Source organism: Salmo salar, chromosome ssa27 (assembly GCF_905237065.1).
Source record: "Salmo salar chromosome ssa27, Ssal_v3.1, whole genome shotgun sequence".
Classification (NCBI taxonomy): Eukaryota; Metazoa; Chordata; class Actinopteri; order Salmoniformes; family Salmonidae; genus Salmo; species Salmo salar.
In genome coordinates, this window is record NC_059468.1 from 40,702,756 (window position 1) to 40,725,255 (window position 22,500).

General features: G+C 45.5%; 1 protein-coding gene across 5 annotated transcripts in view; it reads right to left on the bottom strand.

Moving 5' to 3' along the window:
* Positions 1–22,500, bottom strand: part of nhsl3 (NHS like 3) — an 87,537-nt gene that overhangs the window by 34,640 nt on the left and 30,397 nt on the right. The window contains exon 1 of one of the 5 annotated variants that reach the window (XM_045709868.1): positions 22,469–22,500. This exon is cut by the window's right edge and continues 740 nt beyond it. The exons of the other annotated variants lie outside the window; for them this stretch is intronic. Coding sequence (XP_045565824.1) covers positions 22,469–22,500 — 32 coding nt within the window. The remainder of the gene's footprint in view (positions 1–22,468) is intronic. 5 annotated transcript variants of the gene reach the window in all.

Here is a 22,500-nt window from a genome sequence, read left to right on the forward strand (position 1 = left end):
ACACCACTATATCTCTACCCCCCATCCTATTCCATCTGCTACCATACACACCACTATATCTCTACCCCCCCATCCTATTCCATCTGCTACCATACACACAACTATATCTCTACCCCCCCATCCTATTCCATCTGCTACCATACACACCACTATATCTCTACCCCCATCCTATTCCATCTGCTACCATACACACCACTATATCTCTACCCCCATCCTATTCCATCTGCTACCATACACACCACTATATCTCTACAACCCCATCCTATTCCATCTGCTACCATACACACCACTATATCTCACCCCCCCATCCTATTCCATCTGCTACCATACACACCACTATATCTCTACAACCCCATCCTATTCCATCTGCTACCATACACACCACGATATCTCTACAACCCCATCCTACTCCATCTGCTACCATACACACCACTATATCTCTACCACCCCATCCTATTCCATCTGCTACCATACACACCACTATATCTCTACAACCCCATCCTACTCCATCTGCTACCATACACACCACTATATCTCTACCCCCCCATCCTATTCCATCTGCTACCATACACACCACTATATCTCTACCCCCCATCCTATTCCATCTGCTACCATACACACCACTATATCTCTACCCCCCCATCCTATTCCATCTGCTACCATACACACCACTATATCTCTACCACCCCCATCCTATTCCATCTGCTACCATACACACCACGTATATCTCTACCCCCCATCCTATTCCATCTGCTACCATACACACCACTATATCTCACCCCCCCATCCTATTCCATCTGCTACCATACACACCACTATATCTCTACCACCCCATCCTATTCCATCTGCTACCATACACACCATGTATATCTCTACAACCCCCCATCCTATTCCATCTGCTACCATACACACCATGTATATCTCTACAACCCCCATCCTATTCCATCTGCTACCATACACACCACTATATCTCTACCCCCATCCTATTCCATCTGCTACCATACACACCACTATATCTCTACCCCCATCCTATTCCATCTGCTACCATACACACCACGTATATCTCACCCCCCATCCTATTCCATCTGCTACCATACACACCATGTATATCTCTACCCCCCATCCTATTCCATCTGCTACCATACACACCACTATATCTCACCCCCCATCCTATTCCATCTGCTACCATACACACCACGTATATCTCTACCCCCCATCCTATTCCATCTGCTACCATACACACCACTATATCTCACCCCCCCATCCTATTCCATCTGCTACCATACACACCATGTATATCTCTACCCCCCATCCTATTCCATCTGCTACCATACACACCATGTATATCTCTACCCCCCATCCTATTCCATCTGCTACCATACACACCACTATATCTCTACCCCCCATCCTATTCCATCTGCTACCATACACACCACTATATCTCTACCCCCCATCCTATTCCAACTGCTACCATACACACCATGTATATCTCTACCCCCCCATCCTATTCCATCTGCTACCATACACACCACTATATCTCTACCCCCCATCCTATTCCATCTGCTACCATACACACCATGTATATCTCTACCCCTAAATCCTATTCCATCTGCTACCATACACACCATGTATATCTCTACCCCCCATCCTATTCCATCTGCTACCATACACACCATGTATATCTCACCCCCCATCCTATTCTATCTGCTACCATACACACCACTATATCTCACCCCCCCATCCTATTCCATCTGCTACCATACACACCACTATATCTCTACCCCCCCATCCTATTCCATCTGCTACCATACACACCATGTATATCTCACCCCCCCCATCCTATTCCATCTGCTACCATACACACCACTATATCTCTACCCCCCATCCTATTCCATCTGCTACCATACACACCACTATATCTCTACCCCCCATCCTATTCCATCTGCTACCATACACACCACTATATCTCTACCCCCCATCCTATTCCATCTGCTACCATACACACCACTATATCTCACCCCCCCATCCTATTCCATCTGCTACCATACACACCATGTATATCTCTACCCCCCCATCCTATTCCATCTGCTACCATACACACCATGTATATCTCTACCACCCCATCCTATTCCATCTGCTACCATACACACCACTATATCTCTACACCCCCATCCTATTCCATCTGCTACCATACACACCACTATATCTCTACCCCCCATCCTATTCCATCTGCTACCATACACACCACTATATCTCTACCACCCCATCCTATTCCATCTGCTACCATACACACCATGTATATCTCTACCCCCCATCCTATTCCATCTGCTACCATACACACCATGTATATCTCTACCCCCCATCCTATTCCATCTGCTACCATACACACCATGTATATCTCACCCCCCCATCCTATTCCATCTGCTACCATACACACCATGTATATCTCTACCCCCCCATCCTATTCCATCTGCTACCATACACACCATGTATATCTCTACAACCCCCCATCCTATTCCATCTGCTACCATACACACCACTATATCTCTACCCCCCATCCTATTCCATCTGCTACCATACACACCACTATATCTCTACCCCCCATCCTATTCCATCTGCTACCATACACACCATGTATATCTCTACAACCCCCCATCCTATTCCATCTGCTACCATACACACCATGTATATCTCTACAACCCCCCATCCTATTCCATCTGCTACCATACACACCACTATATCTCCCCCCCATCCTATTCCATCTGCTACCATACACACCACTATATCTCTACCCCCCATCCTATTCCATCTGCTACCATACACACCACTATATCTCCCCCCATCCTATTCCATCTGCTACCATACACACCACTATATCTCTACCCCCCATCCTATTCCATCTGCTACCATACACACCACGTATATCTCTACAACCCCCCATCCTATTCCATCTTCTACCATACACACCACTATATCTCACCCCCCCATCCTATTCCATCTGCTACCATACACACCATGTATATCTCTACTACCCCCCCATCCTATTCCATCTGCTACCATACACACCATGTATATCTCTACCCCCCCATCCTATTCCATCTGCTACCATACACACCACTATATCTCACCCCCCATCCTATTCCATCTGCTACCATACACACCACTATATCTCTACCCCCCCATCCTATTCAATCTGCTACCATACACACCAGTATATCTCTACCCCCCCATCCTATTCCATCTGCTACCATACACACCATGTATATCTCTACCCCCCATCCTATTCCATCTGCTACCATACACACCATGTATATCTCTACAACCCCCCATCCTATTCCATCTGCTACCATACACACCACTATATCTCTACCCCCCATCCTATTCCATCTGCTACCATACACACCATGTATATCTCTACACCCCCCATCCTATTCCATCTGCTACCATACACACCACGTATATCTCTACCCCCCATCCTATTCCATCTGCTACCATACACACCACTATATCTCTACAACCCCCCCATCCTATTCCATCTGCTACCATACACACCATGTATATCTCTACCACCCCCCATCCTATTCCATCTGCTACCATACACACCACTATATCTCTACCCCCCATCCTATTCCATCTGCTACCATACACACCATGTATATCTCACCCCCCCATCCTATTCCATCTGCTACCTTACACACCACTATATCTCACCCCCCATCCTATTCCATCTGCTACCATACACACCACTATATCTCTACCCCCCATCCTATTCCATCTGCTACCATACACACCACTATATCTCTACCCCCCCATCCTATTCCATCTGCTACCATACACACCATGTATATCTCTACCACCCCCCATCCTATTCCATCTGCTACCATACACACCATGTATATCTCTACCCCCCATCCTATTCCATCTGCTACCATACACACCACTATATCTCTACCACCCCCATCCTATTCCATCTGCTACCATACACACCATGTATATCTCACCCCCCCATCCTATTCCATCTGCTACCATACACACCACTATATCTCTACCACCCCATCCTATTCCATCTTCTACCATACACACCACTATATCTCTACCCCCCCATCCTATTCCATCTGCTACCATACACACCATGTATATCTCTACAACCCCCATCCTATTCCATCTGCTACCATACACACCACTATATCTCACCCCCCATCCTATTCCATCTGCTACCATACACACCACTATATCTCTACCCCCCATCCTATTCCATCTGCTACCATACACACCATGTATATCTCACCCCCCCATCCTATTCCATCTGCTACCATACACACCATGTATATCTCTACCCCCCATCCTATTCCATCTGCTACCATACACACCACTATATCTCTACCCCCCATCCTATTCCATCTGCTACCATACACACCGCTATATCTCACCCCCCATCCTATTCCATCTTCTACCATACACACCACTATATCTCTACCCCCCATCCTATTCCATCTGCTACCATACACACCACTATATCTCACCCCCCATCCTATTCCATCTGCTACCATACACACCACTATATCTCTACCCCCATCCTATTCCATCTGCTACCATACACACCACGTATATCTCACCCCCCCATCCTATTCCATCTTCTACCATACACACCACTATATCTCTACCCCCCATCCTATTCCATCTGCTACCATACACACCGCTATATCTCACCCCCCATCCTATTCCATCTTCTACCATACACACCACTATATCTCTACCCCCATCCTATTCCATCTGCTACCATACACACCACGTATATCTCACCCCCCATCCTATTCCATCTGCTACCATACACACCGCTATATCTCACCCCCCATCCTATTCCATCTGCTACCATACACACCATGTATATCTCTACCCCCCATCCTATTCCATCTGCTACCATACACACCATGTATATCTCTACCCCCCATCCTATTCCATCTGCTACCATACACACCATGTATATCTCTACCCCCCCATCCTATTCCATCATGCTACCATACACACCATGTATATCTCTACCCCCCATCCTATTCCATCTTCTACCATACACACCATGTATATCTCACCCCCCCATCCTATTCCATCTGCTACCATACACACCACGTATATCTCTACAACCCCCCATCCTATTCCATCTGCTACCATACACACCACTATATCTCTACCCCCCATCCTATTCCATCTGCTACCATACACACCACTATATCTCTCCCCCCATCCTATTCCATCTGCTACCATACACACCATGTATATCTCTACCCCCCCATCCTATTCCATCTGCTACCATACACACCACTATATCTCTACCCCCCATCCTATTCCATCTTCTACCTTACACACCATGTATATCTCACCCCCCATCCTATTCCATCTGCTACCATACACACCACTATATCTCTACCCCCCATCCTATTCCATCTGCTACCATACACACCATGTATATCTCTACCCCCCCATCCTATTCCATCTGCTACCATACACACCATGTATATCTCTACCCCCCATCCTATTCCATCTGCTACCATACACACCATGTATATCTCTACCCCCCCATCCTATTCCATCTTCTACCATACACACCACTATATCTCTACCCCCCCATCCTATTCCATCTGCTACCATACACACCATGTATATCTCACCCCCCCATCCTATTCCATCTGCTACCATACACACCATGTATATCTCTACCACCCCCCATCCTATTCCATCTGCTACCATACACACCACTATATCTCTACCCCCCCATCCTATTCCATCTGCTACCATACACACCACTATATCTCCCCCCCCATCCTATTCCATCTGCTACCATACACACCACTATATCTCTACCCCCCCATCCTATTCCATCTGCTACCATACACACCATGTATATCTCTACAACCCCCATCCTATTCCATCTTCTACCATACACACCACTATATCTCACCCCCCATCCTATTCCATCTTCTACCATACACACCATGTATATCTCTACCACCCCCCATCCTATTCCATCTGCTACCATACACACCATGTATATCTCTACCCCCCATCCTATTCCATCTGCTACCATACACACCACTATATCTCACCCCCCCATCCTATTCCATCTTCTACCATACACACCACTATATCTCTACCCCCCCATCCTATTCAATCTGCTACCATACACACCAGTATATCTCTACCCCCCATCCTATTCCATCTGCTACCATACACACCATGTATATCTCTACCCCCCATCCTATTCCATCTGCTACCATACACACCATGTATATCTCTACAACCCCCCATCCTATTCCATCTGCTACCATACACACCACTATATCTCTACCCCCCCATCCTATTCCATCTGCTACCATACACACCATGTATATCTCACACCCCCCATCCTATTCCATCTGCTACCATACACACCAAGTATATCTCTACCCCCCATCCTATTCCATCTGCTACCATACACACCATGTATATCTCTACCCCCCATCCTATTCCATCTGCTACCATACACACCACTATATCTCTACAACCCCCCATCCTATTCCATCTGCTACCATACACACCATGTATATCTCTACCACCCCCCATCCTATTCCATCTGCTACCATACACACCGCTATATCTCTACCCCCATCCTATTCCATCTGCTACCATACACACCATGTATATCTCACCCCCCATCCTATTCCATCTGCTACCTTACACACCACTATATCTCACCCCCATCCTATTCCATCTGCTACCATACACACCACTATATCTCTACCCCCCATCCTATTCCATCTGCTACCATACACACCACTATATCTCTACCCCCCATCCTATTCCATCTGCTACCATACACACCATGTATATCTCTACCACCCCCCCATCCTATTCCATCTGCTACCATACACACCATGTATATATCTACCCCCCATCCTATTCCATCTGCTACCATACACACCACTATATCTCTACCACCCCATCCTATTCCATCTGCTACCATACACACCATGTATATCTCACCCCCCCATCCTATTCCATCTGCTACCATACACACCACTATATCTCTACCACCCCATCCTATTCCATCTTCTACCATACACACCACTATATCTCTACCCCCCCATCCTATTCCATCTGCTACCATACACACCATGTATATCTCTACAACCCCCCATCCTATTCCATCTGCTACCATACACACCACTATATCTCACCCCCCCATCCTATTCCATCTGCTACCATACACACCACTATATCTCCCCCCCCATCCTATTCCATCTGCTACCATACACACCATGTATATCTCACCCCCCCATCCTATTCCATCTGCTACCATACACACCATGTATATCTCTACCCCCCATCCTATTCCATCTGCTACCATACACACCACTATATCTCTACCCCCCCATCCTATTCCATCTGCTACCATACACACCGCTATATCTCACCCCCCATCCTATTCCATCTTCTACCATACACACCACTATATCTCACCCCCCATCCTATTCCATCTGCTACCATACACACCACTATATCTCACCCCCCCATCCTATTCCATCTGCTACCATACACACCACTATATCTCTACCCCCCATCCTATTCCATCTGCTACCATACACACCACGTATATCTCACCCCCCCATCCTATTCCATCTTCTACCATACACACCACTATATCTCTACCCCCATCCTATTCCATCTGCTACCATACACACCGCTATATCTCACCCCCCATCCTATTCCATCTTCTACCATACACACCACTATATCTCTACCCCCCATCCTATTCCATCTGCTACCATACACACCACGTATATCTCACCCCCCATCCTATTCCATCTGCTACCATACACACCGCTATATCTCACCCCCCCATCCTATTCCATCTGCTACCATACACACCATGTATATCTCTACCCCCCATCCTATTCCATCTGCTACCATACACACCATGTATATCTCTACCCCCCATCCTATTCCATCTGCTACCATACACACCATGTATATCTCTACCCCCCATCCTATTCCATCATGCTACCATACACACCATGTATATCTCTACCCCCCCATCCTATTCCATCTTCTACCATACACACCATGTATATCTCACCCCCCATCCTATTCCATCTGCTACCATACACACCATGTATATCTCTACAACCCCCCATCCTATTCCATCTGCTACCATACACACCACTATATCTCTACCCCCATCCTATTCCATCTGCTACCATACACACCACTATATCTCCCCCCCATCCTATTCCATCTGCTACCATACACACCATGTATATCTCTACCCCCCCATCCTATTCCATCTGCTACCATACACACCACTATATCTCTACCCCCCCATCCTATTCCATCTTCTACCTTACACACCATGTATATCTCACCCCCTCATCCTATTCCATCTGCTACCATACACACCACTATATCTCTACCCCCCCATCCTATTCCATCTGCTACCATACACACCAGTATATCTCTACCCCCCCATCCTATTCCATCTGCTACCATACACACCATGTATATCTCTACCCCCCATCCTATTCCATCTGCTACCATACACACCATGTATATCTCTACCCCCCATCCTATTCCATCTGCTACCATACACACCATGTATATCTCTACCCCCCATCCTATTCCATCTTCTACCATACACACCACTATATCTCTACCCCCCCATCCTATTCCATCTGCTACCATACACACCATGTATATCTCACCCCCCATCCTATTCCATCTGCTACCATACACACCATGTATATCTCTACCACCCCCCATCCTATTCCATCTGCTACCATACACACCGCTATATCTCACCCCCCATCCTATTCCATCTGCTACCATACACACCATGTATATCTCTACCCCCCATCCTATTCCATCTGCTACCATACACACCACTATATCTCTACCCCCCATCCTATTCCATCTGCTACCATACACACCACTATATCTCACCCCCCATCCTATTCCATCTGCTACCATACACACCATGTATATCTCTACCCCCCCATCCTATTCCATCTGCTACCATACACACCATGTATATCTCTACCCCCCATCCTATTCCATCTGCTACCATACACACCATGTATATCTCTACACCCCCCATCCTATTCCATCTGCTACCATACACACCACTATATCTCTACCACCCCATCCTATTCCATCTGCTACCATACACACCACTATATCTCACCCCCCATCCTATTCCATCTGCTACCATACACACCACGTATATCTCTACCCCCCCATCCTATTCCATCTGCTACCATACACACCACTATATCTCTACCCCCCCATCCTATTCCATCTGCTACCATACACACCATGTATATCTCTACCCCCATCCTATTCCATCTGCTACCATACACACCACTATATCTCTACCCCCCCATCCTATTCCATCTGCTACCATACACACCACTATATCTCTACCCCCCCATCCTATTCCATCTGCTACCATACACACCACGTATATCTCACAACCCCCCTGCCCCTTCATCCTTCATCCCCTGGAACTTTCCACTGCTTTCCCACACATTTTCAATATTAAATAATAATACATTTGATTAATCCACTGCCGTAGTGATGGTGGATCATTTGATTTCCAGTTTTTTTTAAAGTAGAAGTTTTTTCCCTAATGATTGAGGAGGAAAGTATCGTCCAGCCCATTGGCTATCTCACCGCACCCTCATACGCCATGTCTTGAAATATGCAGATATACGGATTAAAAGTAAACTTCCTTTGTAAAATATCTGACAGACAGCTTTCTAACTCCGCCCATAATGTCTAACTCCCAGCTAGAACATTTGGTTCGTTGGAAGTTGTGGGAATGAAGCCATACTTTTCTTGACCGGTAAAAGTGAAAACGATTTAAACTTTCTGAGAACAGAAGTGAACATTTTGCCTGTTCTGGGAATGTTTATTTTAAGGTTCCAGGGAGGTTCTGAGAATGTTTTACTATGGTTCCAGGGAGGTTCTGAGAATGTTTTACTATGGTTCCAGGGAGGTTCTGAGAATGTTTTACTATGGTTCCATGGAGGTTCTGAGAATGTTTTACTATGGTTCCAGGGAGGTTCTGAGAATGTTTTACTATGGTTCCAGGGAGGTTCTGAGAATGTTTTACTATGGTTCCAGGGAGGTTCTGAGAATGTTTTACTATGGTTCCAGGGAGGTTCTGAGAATGTTTTACTATGGTTCCAGGGAGGTTCTGAGAATGTTTTACTATGGTTCCAGGGAGGTTCTGAGAATGTTTTACTATGGTTCCAGGGAGGCTCTGAGAATGTTTTACTATGGTTCCAGGGAGGTTCTGAGAATGTTTTACTATGGTTCCATGGAGGTTCTGAGAATGTTTTACTAAGGTTCCAGGGAGGTTCTGAGAATGTTTTACTAAGGTTCCAGGGAGGTTCTGAGAATGTTTTACTATGGTTCCAGGGAGGTTCTGAGAATGTTTTACTATGGTTCCAGGGAGGTTCTGAGAATGTTTTATTATGGTTCCAGGGAGCCTCTGAGAATGTTTTACTAAGGTTCCAGGGAGGTTCTGAGAATGTTTTACTATGGTTCCATGGAGGTTCTGAGAATGTTTTACTAAGGTTCCAGGGAGGTTCTGAGAATGTTTTACTATGGTTCCATGGAGGTTCTGAGAATGTTTTACTAAGGTTCCAGGGAGGTTCTGAGAATGTTTTACTATGGTTCCAGGGAGGTTCTGAGAATGTTTTACTAAGGTTCCAGGGAGGTTCTGAGAATGTTTTACTATGGTTCCAGGGAGGTTCTGAGAATGTTTTACTATGGTTCCTGGTAGGTTTTATTAACGCTCTGAGAACAGACATTCCAGGTTATTCTGAACTTCCTTAAAACTTTCACTGAATGTTTTAATAAGACTTTTAATAACTGCTCACTTATTTGGGGTTAAATTTGTTGAACTCCAAGCACAGATAGAAATGAATTTCCTTAGACATTAATCACACAAACACATCAGTGAGATTTGAACCTATAGTCTTCTGTTCTCTATCCATGGAATTAGTCCACTAAACCATCAGGATGGAGCTAACAGCTAGCATCAATGTCATGCTTTTTAACGCCTACAAAGTGGTTCATTTTAGTCTATTCAAACCAGTGGTGTAAAGTACTTAAGTAAAAATACTTTAAAGTACTACCTCAGTAGTTTTTGTGGGTATCTGTACTTTACTATTGACATTTTTGACAACTTTTAGTTCACCACATTCCTAAAGCAAATAATAAAAATACTCCACACATTTTCCCTGACACTCAAAAGCACTTGTTACATTTTGAATGCTTAGCAGGACAGGAAAATGGTTCAATTCACACACTTATCAAGATAACATCCCTGGTCATCCCTACTGCCTCTGATCTGACAGACTCACTGAACAGAGAACATCCCTGGTCATCCCTACTGCCTCTGATCTGGAGGACTCACTAAACAGAGAACATCCCTGGTCATCCCTACTGCCTCTGATCTGGAGGACTCACTAAACAGAGAACATCCCTGGTCATCCCTACTGCCTCTGATCTGGAGGACTCACTAAACAGAGAACATCCCTGGTCATCCCTACTGCCTCTGATCTGGATGACTCACTAAACAGAGAACATCCCTGGTCATCCCTACTGCCTGTGATCTGGAGGACTCACTAAACAGAGAACATCCCTGGTCATCCCTACTGCCTCTGATCTGGAGGACTCACTAAACAGAGAACATCCCTGGTCGTCCCTACTGCCTCTGATCTGGAGGACTCACTAAACAGAGAACATCCCTGGTCATCCCTACTGCCTCTGATCTGGAGGACTCACTAAACAGAGAACATCCCTGGTCGTCCCTACTGCCTCTGATCTGGAGGACTCACTAATCACATGGTTTGTTTGTAAATGATGTCTGAGAGTTGGAGCGTGCCCCTGGCAACAAAAAAATTTCAGTCTGGAATTTGAAAGGATTTATACTTGTACTTTTACTTATGATACTTAAGTACATTTTAGCAATTACATTTACTATCGATACTTAAATACTTTTAGACTTTTACTCAAGTAGTATTTTACTGGGTGACTTTCACTTTTACTTGAATCATTTTCTATTAAGTTTTTTAAAAACTTTTACTCAAGTATGACAATTGAGTACTTTTTCCACCAGTGATTCAAACAGACCTAATTTCAAAGGAAACAATCAGTCCTTAAGACCAGGTGTTGCCAATTAGTGGAAGCGGCCAACACACCTGAACACACTTAACGAGATAGAGGATAGAGTTCTGTTGCTGCTGAGAACGGAATGTATATGTTTTTAAATAGCATTCTCTGAACATTACTAAAGTTTTCTTTATGTTTGGGATGCAGCACATTCTGACTTAGAATATGTGGACAACTACAAATACCTAGGTGTCTGGTTAGACTGTAACCTCTCCTTCCAGACTCATATTAAGCATCTCCAATCCAAAGTGAAATCTAGAATTGGCTTCCTATATCGCAACAAAGCATCCTTCACTCAAGCTGCCAAACATACCCTCGTAAAACTGACCATCCTAACGATCCTCGACTTCGGCAATGTCATTTACAAAATACCCTACTCAATAAACTGGATGCAGTCTATCACAGTGCCATCTGTTTTGTCAAAAAGGCCCATATACTACCCACCACTACGACCTGTACGCTCTCGTTGGCTGGCCCTCGCTTCATACTCGTCGCCAAACCCACTGGCTCCAGGTCATCTACAAGACCCTGCTAGGTAAAGTCCCGCCTTATCTCAGCTCACTGGTCACCATAGCAGCACCCACCTGTAGCACGCGCTCCAGCAGGTATATCTCTCTGGTCACCCCTAAAGCCAACTCCTCCTTTGGCCGTCTCTCCTTCCAGTTCTCTGCTGCCATAGACTGGAACGAACTACAAAAATCTCTGAAAGTGGAAACGCTTATCTCCCTCACTAGCTTTAAGCACCAGCTGTCAGAGCAGCTCACAGATCACTGCACCTGTACATAGCCCATCTATAATTTAGCATAAACAACTACATCTTCCCCTACTGTATTTATTTATTTATTTATGTTGCTCCTTTGCACCCAATTATTTATATTTCTACTTTGCACTTTCTTCCACTACAAATCTACCATTCCATTGTTTTACTTGCTATATTGTATTTACTTTGCCACCATGGCCTTTTTTGCCTTTACCTCCCTTATCTCACCTCATTTGCTCACATTGTATATAGTCTTATTTTTCTACTGTATTATTGACTGTATGTTTGTTTTACTCCATGTGTAACTCTGTGTTGTTGTTTGTGTCGAACTGCTTTGCTTTATCTTGGCCAGGTCGCAATTGTAAATGAGAACTTGTTCTCAACTGGCCTACCTGGTTAAATAAAGGTGAAATAAATAAATAAATAAATAAAAGATAGGATACTCACAATATACACATAAGATAAGATACTGATGAGATTCACATAAGATAAGATACTCATAAGATACACATACGATAAGATACTGATAAGATATTGATAAGATACTGATAAGATACTCTCAATATACACTTAAGATACTGATAAGATACCCATAAGATGAGATACTCATAAGATAAGATTCACATAAGATAAGACACCTATAAGATGAGATGTACTGACAAGAGATACAAAATCAAGGAAATGTGGCATCGCAATACGTCTTAATTTAATCAACGTACCATAACGACGATTCAAGAGAGTGGTTTCTTACAGACAATATGAGATCATATGAGTATCAATGGTAAACAACACGCTAAATAAAAACATTTATTCAAAGCAGACATGCTTTATGCTCTGGGGAAAGTTGAATTAGTATCGGAATGTCTTCTTCTACATGAATGGAAAAGATGACTCTCTCTCCTCTCTCTCCTCTCTCTCCTCTGTAACAGGAGTGATGAGGGGAACCACTCTCTCTCCTCTCTCTGTAACAGGAGTGATGAGGGGAACCACTCTCTCTCCTCTCTCTCCTCTGTAACAGGAGTGATGAGGGGAACCACTCTCTCTCCTCTGTAACAGGAGTGATGAGGGGAACCACTCTCTCTCCTCTGTAACAGGAGTGATGAGGGGAACCACTCTCTCTCCTCTCTCTCCTCTGTAACAGGAGTGATGAGGGGAACCACTCTCTCTCCTCTGTAACAGGAGTGATGAGGGGAACCACTCTCTCTCCTCTCTCTCTGTAACAGGAGTGATGAGGGGAACCACTCTCTCTCCTCTGTAACAGAAGTGATGAGGGGAACCACTCTCTCTCCTCTCTCTCCTCTGTAACAGGAGTGATGAGGGGAACCACTCTCTCTCCTCTGTAACAGGAGTGATGAGGGGAACCACTCTCTCTCCTCTGTAACAGGAGTGATGAGGGGAACCACTCTCTCTCCTCTGTAACAGGAGTGATGAGGGGAACCACTCTCTCTCCTCTGTAACAGGAGTGATGAGGGGAACCACTCTCTCTCCTCTCTCTCCTCTGTAACAGGAGTGATGAGGGGAACTACTCTCTCCTCTGTAACAGAAGTGATGAGGGGAACCACTCTCTCTCCTCTGTAACAGAAGTGATGAGGGGAACCACTCTCTCCTCTGTAACAGGAGTGATGAGGGGAACCACTCTCTCTCCTCTCTCTCCTCTGTAACAGAAGTGATGAGGGGAACCACTCTCTCTCCTCTCTCTCCTCTGTAACAGGAGTGATGAGGGGAACCACTCTCTCTCCTCTGTAACAGAAGTGATGAGGGGAACCACTCTCTCTCCTCTCTCTCCTCTGTAACAGGAGTGATGAGGGGAACCACTCTCTCTCCTCTGTAACAGAAGTGATGAGGGGAACCACTCTCTCTCCTCTCTCTCCTCTGTAACAGGAGTGATGAGGGGAACCACTCTCTCTCCTCTGTAACAGAAGTGATGAGGGGAACCACTCTCTCTCCTCTCTCTCCTCTGTAACAGGAGTGATGAGGGGAACCACTCTCTCTCCTCTCCCTCCTCTGTAACAGGAGTGATGAGGGGAACCACTCTCTCTCCTCTCTCTCCTCTGTAACAGGAGTGATGAGGGGAACCACTCTCTCCTCTGTAACAGGAGTGATGAGGGGAACCACTCTCTCCTCTGTAACAGGAGTGATGAGGGGAACCACTCTCTCCTCTGTAACAGGAGTGATGAGGGGAACCACTCTCTCCTCTGTAACAGAAGTGATGAGGGGAACCACTCTCTCTCCTCTCTCTCCTCTGTAACAGGAGTGATGAGGGGAACCACTCTCTCTCCTCTCTCTCCTCTGTAACAGGAGTGATGAGGGGAACCACTCTCTCTCCTCTCTCTCCTCTGTAACAGGAGTGATGAGGGGAACCACTCTCTCTCCTCTGTAACAGGAGTGAGGGGAGCGACCCTGTAAACTGAAATCATCTGTGTTGATGCCTTAACTAGATTACTAAACCCATCGTGTTCCATCGTGACTTAACTAGATTTAGGTTGGGCTGTGCTGTGGCTAAGGAAGCGTTTCGGTTTGAAGAATCACAAGTTACTCATCACTGACTGACTGACTGCACACAACCTCGTTGTGCTGGAGGTTTCTGTTTCCAAAATGGCACACTCTTCTCTATATAGTCATATACTTAAGACTGGGGCACATAGGGAAACAGCCTACTGTACTGTAGTAGAGAGAATAGACATCACAATTCACTACTTTACTACAGGAGAGAATAAATTCACGACAGACAGACAGACAGACAGACAGACAGACAGACAGACAGACAGACAGACAGACAGACAGACAGACAGACAGACAGACAGACAGACAGACAGACAGACAGACAGACAGACAGACAGACATCCCCTTAAATAAGTCCAGCTGCTTGGCTAATGAACTATTGGCAGTATGATGCTGTATACAGTGGAGCTGCTTGGCTAATGACCTATTGGCAGTATGATGCTGTATACAGTGGAACTGCTTGGCTAATGAACTATTGGCAGTATGATGCTGTATACAGTGGAACTGCTTAACTAATGAACTATTGGCAGTATGATGCTGTATACAGTGGAACTGCTTAACTAATGAACTATTGGCAGTATGATGCTGTATACAGTGGAACTGCTTGACTAATGAACTATTGGCAGTATGATGCGGTATACAGTGGAACTGCTTGGCTAATGAACTATGAAGTCTTAGCCCTGTGCGTTATGTCCTGGTTCCGTGCTGATTTAATTTCAAGACATCGAGCGCAGAAATGACCTCCTCTCTCACTGAGATCGGCAATCAGAACTCCACCAAGGCTTTGGGGGTTTCATATATTAATAAAAAAGACAAACTGGTATAGAGAAGAGCTTACAGCTGTTTCCATGAAATGTACAGGTCATTGTCAGCCAAACATTCAGTGTGTCACTGTAAAGCTATAACAACTGTTACAGTCACAGGTTAGAGGTTAGCAGTGATAACCCCTGTATCGACCAAGCCTGGTCACGAACGGTCCACTAAAGTTGACGGTCGATGACAGATAGTTTGTGTGTGGACCTGCACATACGTACGTACAGTACCAGTCAAGCGTTTGGACACACCTACTCATTCAAGGTTTTTCTTTATTTAAAAAAACGCTATATATATTTTCTACATTGTAGAATAATAGTGAAGACATCAATACTATGAAATAACCCAATGTGGAATTAAGTAGTAACCAAAGAAAGTGTTAAACGAGATTCTGCAAAGTAGCCACCCTTTGCCTTGATGAAGGCTTTGCACGCTCGTGGCATTATCTTAACCAGCTTCACATGGAATGCTTTTCCAACAGTCTTGAAAGAGTTCCCACATATGCTGAGCATTTGTTGGCTGCTTTTCCTTCACTCTGTGGTCCAACTCATCCCAAACCATCTCAATTGGGTCGAGGTTGGGTGATAGTGGAGGCCAGGTCATCTGATGCAGCACTCCATCACTCTCCTTCTTGGTCAAATAGCCCTTACACAGCCTGGAGGTGTGTTTTGAGTCATTGTCCTGTTGAAAAACAAATGATAGTCCCACTAAGCGCAAACCAGATGGGATGGCCTATCACTGCAGAATGCTGTGGTAGCCATGCTGGTTAAGCCTGCCTTGAATTCTAAATAAATCACAGACAGTGTCACCAGCAAAGCACCCCCACACCATCACACCTCCTCCTCCTTGCTTCACAGTGGGAACCACACATGCGAAGATCATCCGTTCACCTACTCTGCGTCTCACAAAGACACGGTGGTTGGAACCAAAAATCTCAAATTTGGACTCATCACTCCACATTCCATATGTGTTATTTCATAGTTTTGATGTCTTCACTATTATTCTACAAGCTCTCTCTCTACTGGTTCTAACAGAAACACACCTGAATGTTCTACAAGCTATCTCTCTACTGGTTCTAACAGAAACACACCTGAATGTTCTACAAGCTATCTCTGTACTGGTTCTGACAGAAACACACCTGAATGTCGGGTAGAGATTATTGGGATGAGATTGGAGAGAGACAGGGAGAAATAGATATATTAGGGGAAAGACAGAGGGAGAGAAAAGGATAGAGTGTGTGAATGAGAGAGAGAGAGAGAGAAAGAGAGATATCGAATGAGAGACAGAGAGAGTGACTGAAAGGTCATTCACTAAACAGAAGGTCTTACTGCAGGATGCCACAGAACACCTGATATTCACTCTACGGCACAAGATGCAAACATGCCCCCAACTCTGCAGTGTGATTCATTCCTGGTCCTGCAGAGCCACAGGGGAACAAATACACTCCATCACCAACAGTATATGGACAACCGCTCTTCGAACATCTCAGTCAAAATCATGGGCATTAATATGGAGTTGGTCCACCCTTTGCTGCTATAACAGCCTCCACTCTTCTGGCTTTCCGCTAGATGTTCGAACATTGCTGTCGGGGACTTTTATTCAGCCACAAGAACATTAGTGATGTTGGGTGATTAGGCCTGGCTCGCAGTCGGGGTTCCAATTCATCCCAAAGGTGTTCGATGGGGTTGAGGTAAAGAGGATCTGTGCAGGCCAGTCAAGTTCTTCAACACCGATCTCAACAAACTATTTCTGTTTGGACCTCGCTTTGTGCACGGGGACATTGTCATGCTGAAACAGGAAAGGGCCTTCCCCAAACTGTTGCCACAAAGTTGGAAGCACAGAATCGTCTAGAATGTCATTGCATGCTGTAGCGCTAAGATTTCCCTTCATTGGAACTAAGGGGCCCGAACCATGAAACACAACCCCAGATCATTATTCCATCTCCACCAAACTTTACAGTTGGCACTATGCATTGGGGCAGGTAGCGTTCTCCTGGCATCCACCAAATCCCAGATTCGTCCTTCAGGCTGCCAGATGGTGAAGCGTGATTCATCACTCCAGAGAACACGTTTCCACTGGCGGCTTTACACCACTCCAGTCAACGCTTGGCATTGCGCATGGTGATCTTAGGCTTGTGTGCGGCTGCTCGGCCATGGAAACCCATTTCATTAAGCTCCTGACGAACAGTTATTGTGCTGACTTTGCCTCCAGAGGCAGTTTGGAACTTGGTAGTGAGTGTTACAATCCGAGAACAGATGATTTTTACGCACTTCAGTGACTCGGTGGTCCCGTTCTGTGAGCTTGCGACTGAGCCGTCGTTGCTCCAAGACGTTTCCACTTCACAATAACAGCATTTACAGTTAACCGGGGGCAGCAGTAGCAGGGCAGAAGTTTGACGAACTGACGTTTTGTAAAAGTGGCATCCTATGACGATGTCACGTTGAAAGTCACTGAGCTCTTCAGTAATGTTATTCGACTATCGGTGTTTGTCTATGGAGATTGCATGGCTGTGTGCTCCATTTTATACACCTGTCAGTAACGGGATTGGCTGTATTAGCCCGAATCCACTAATATGAAGGTGTGTCCACATAGTTTTGTATATGTAGTGTATTTCTTCTAGCTCAGCACTAACCTGATTCAGTTAACTATTCCGTTGGAATACAGAACCCCCACGAAGGGCGAGCGAAAGAGATGAAGAGATGGGGGACTTAACCATAGATAGGGATAGATAGAGGACTCGTCTTTATAACGGTGCTGTTATAGTTCTGTGACAGCACGGACTAGAGAGAGGCTAGAGAGAGGTTAGAGAGAGGGTAGAGAGAGGTTAGAGAGAGGCTAGAGAGAGGCAAGAGAGAGGCTAGAGAGAGGGTAGAGAGAGGTTAGAGAGAGGCTAGAGAGAGGCTAGAGAGAGGTTAGAGAGAGGCTAGAGAGAGGCTAGAGAGAGGTTAGAGAGAGGTTAGAGAGAGGCTAGAGAGAGGCTAGAGAGGCTAGAGAGAGGCTAGAGAGAGGTTAGAGAGAGGTTAGAGAGAGGCTAGAGAGAGGCTAGAGAGAGGCTAGAGAGAGGTTAGAGAGAGGCTAGAGAGAGTCTAGAGAGAGGTTAGAGCGAGGTTGGAGAGAGGCTAGAGAGTTGTTAGAGAGAGGCTAGAGAGTTGTTAGAGAGAGGTTAGAGAGAGGCTAGAGAGAGGCTAGAGAGAGGTTAGAGAGAGGCTAGAGAGAGTCTAGAGAGAGGTTAGAGCGAGGTTGGAGAGAGGCTAGAGAGAGGTTAGAGAGAGGCTAGAGAGAGGCTAGAGAGAGGTTAGAGAGAGGCTAGAGAGAGTCTAGAGAGAGGTTAGAGCGAGGTTGGAGAGAGGCTAGAGAGAGGCTAGAGAGAGGCTAGAGAGAGGTTAGAGAGAGATGTTAGAGAGAGGCTAGAGAGAAGTTAGAGAGAGGCGAGAGAGAGGCTAGAGAGAGGCTAGAGAGAGGTTAGAGAGAGGCTAGAGAGAGGCTAGAGAGAGGCTAGAGAGAGGTTAGAGAGAGGTTAGAGAGAGGCTAGAGAGATGCTAGAGAGAGGCGAGAGAGAGGCTAGAGAGAAATAAGGAGCTTTTTAATGGTGGCTGGAGGAGGATGAGAGGAGAGAGACGCCTTAACTCTGATTACTGAAACCAGTCTCTCTCTCTCTCTCTCTCTCTGTCTCTCTCTCTCTCTCTCTCTCTCTCTGTCTCTCTCTCTCTCTCTCTCTCTCTCTCTCTCTCTCTGCTCTCTCTCTCTCTCTCTCTCTCTCTGTCTCCTCTCTCTCCTCTCTCTCGCCTCTCTCTCTCTCTCTCTCTGGCCTCTCTCTATCATCTCTCTCTCTCTCTCTCTCTCTGCCTCTCTCTGCCCTCCCTCTCTCTCGCCTCTCTCTCTGTCTCTCTCTCGCTCTCCTCTCTCTCTCACTTCTCTCTCTTTGCCTCTCTCCTGCTTTCTGTCTGTCTGTCTGTCTGTCTGTCTGTCTGTCTGTCTGTCTGTCTGTCTGGAATGTGGTGTGGAGAGCTGTTCTGTTATCTCTAATAAAACAAATAGAGAGGAGGGGCTGAGTTCCCTGAGAGACAGAGAGACAGAGAGATAAAGAGAGGCAGACATAGAGAGGGGTGAAAGGGCTCACACACACACACACACACACACACTGCCATCCCTTGCTACAAACAGAGGTCTGTCTATCCAAATCCGAGGAGAGGGAACCCCTGATGTACTGTATGCTGCAGATGAGTCACACACACACACACACACACACACACACACACACACACACACACACACACACACACACACACACACACAAACCGCTGTATACTACAGATGACACACACTCATGATGTTAGTTAGCTATCCAGATAGATAGGCCTGTTGTCTGTCTGTCTGTCTGTCTGTCTGTCTCTCTCTCTCTGTTTCTGTCTCTCTCTCTCTCTCTCTCTCTCTCTATCTGTCTGTCTCTATCTGTCTCTCTCTGTCTCTGTCTCTTTCTGTCTCTCTCTCTGTCTCTCTGTCTCTCTCTCTCTGTCTCACTGTCTCTCTCTCTCTCTCTCTCTCTCTCTCTCTCTCTCTCTATCTGTCTGTCTCTATCTGTCTCTCTCTGTCTCTCTCTCTCTCTCTCTCTCTCTCTGTCTCTCTCTCCCCCTCTCTCTCTCTCTCTCTCTCTGTCTCTCTCGTCTCTCTTTCTCTCTGTCTCTCTCTCTCTCTGTGTCTCCCTGTCTCTGTCTCGTCTCTCTCTCTCTCTCTCTCTCTCTCTCTCTCTGTCTCTCTACGGTATCTCCTGTAGCCACAGCCCCTGTGTGCTGACGTGTAGAATGCTAGTAATGAATAGGTGTCTTTGTAATGTCTGCGTTCAGCTTGATACAGCTTGGCCTTTAAGATTGTGTCTTTATCAGCAAAGACACTGTAGCACTAGCAGAGAATGCTATAGGAATGAGAAGTCACTAAGACTTTAAGTAACCTGGATGAGTCATTATCATCGCTAACTCTGTAGAGTTAGAGGAACTCTGGTTCTGAAGAGATGCAGCCTTCAGTAGAGGAATAACTCTGGTTCTGAAGAGATACAGCCTTCAGTAGGGGGATAACTCTGGTTCTGAAGAGATACAGCCTTCAGTAGGGGGATAACTCTGGTTCTGAAGAGATACAGCCTTCAGTAGAGGAATAACTCTGGTTCTGAAGAGATACAGCCTTCAGTAGGGGGATAACTCTGGTTCTGAAGAGATACAGCCTTCAGTAGGGGGATAACTCTGGTTCTGAAGAGATACAGCCTTCAGTAGGGGAATAACTCTGGTTCTGAAGAGATACAGCCTTCAGTAGGGGGATAACTCTGGTTCTGAAGAGATACAGCCTTCAGTAGGGGAATAACTCTGGTTCTGAAGAGATGCAGCCTTCAGTAGAGGAATAACTCTGGTTCTGAAGAGATACAGCCTTCAGTAGGGGGATAACTCTGGTTCTGAAGAGATACAGCCTTCAGTAGGGGGATAACTCTGGTTCTGAAGAGATGCAGCCTTCAGTAGAGGGGATAACTCTGGTTCTCTAAGTTTAGTGGTGCGCTATGAGAAGAGACGGGAGAAGTCACATGACTAAGTTTGTAACTGGCAGGAGGATGGATAACTGATGGTGCCTAACAACAACCAAAAGTTTAAAGGGTGAAGCGCGTGCCAATGACACCTTAACATTACAGCCAAGTTTCACACTAAGCCACAGATAGAACTTTACCAAAACCATTACTAGGGCGTTAGGCAGAAACACAAGTTTGGGCTTTGATACCAGCAATACTTTTCAGATATAAAGAAAAGGAGGAAATTAGTTGGCTGAAAAAACGTATGAAAGGGATAAGACAGTACACTCTCTCATCACTGTCGATACTTCCACTACCACACAATATCTGGACTCTTTACACAGACAGTACACTCTCCAATCACTGTCAGTACTTCCACTACCTCGTATTGTATACAATAAGCTTGCCTCATCTCCACAGGGCAACACGTTATGTCATGTTATGACGTCATCGTCGCTACAACCAAAGATAAGCAACGATCGTTGCACAGAGGGATAGAACTATCTCTAGAAATATCTAGAACACAGATGACATCATGCCTGTGACATCACAGACTGCCGAAATCAATTAAATCCAAACTAGAAAAGAACAATCCCATCATAACATTCCCTCTGATCATCCAGATCTGGTCCTACCTGTTTTCAGTTTATCCACCCAACCAAAGTGC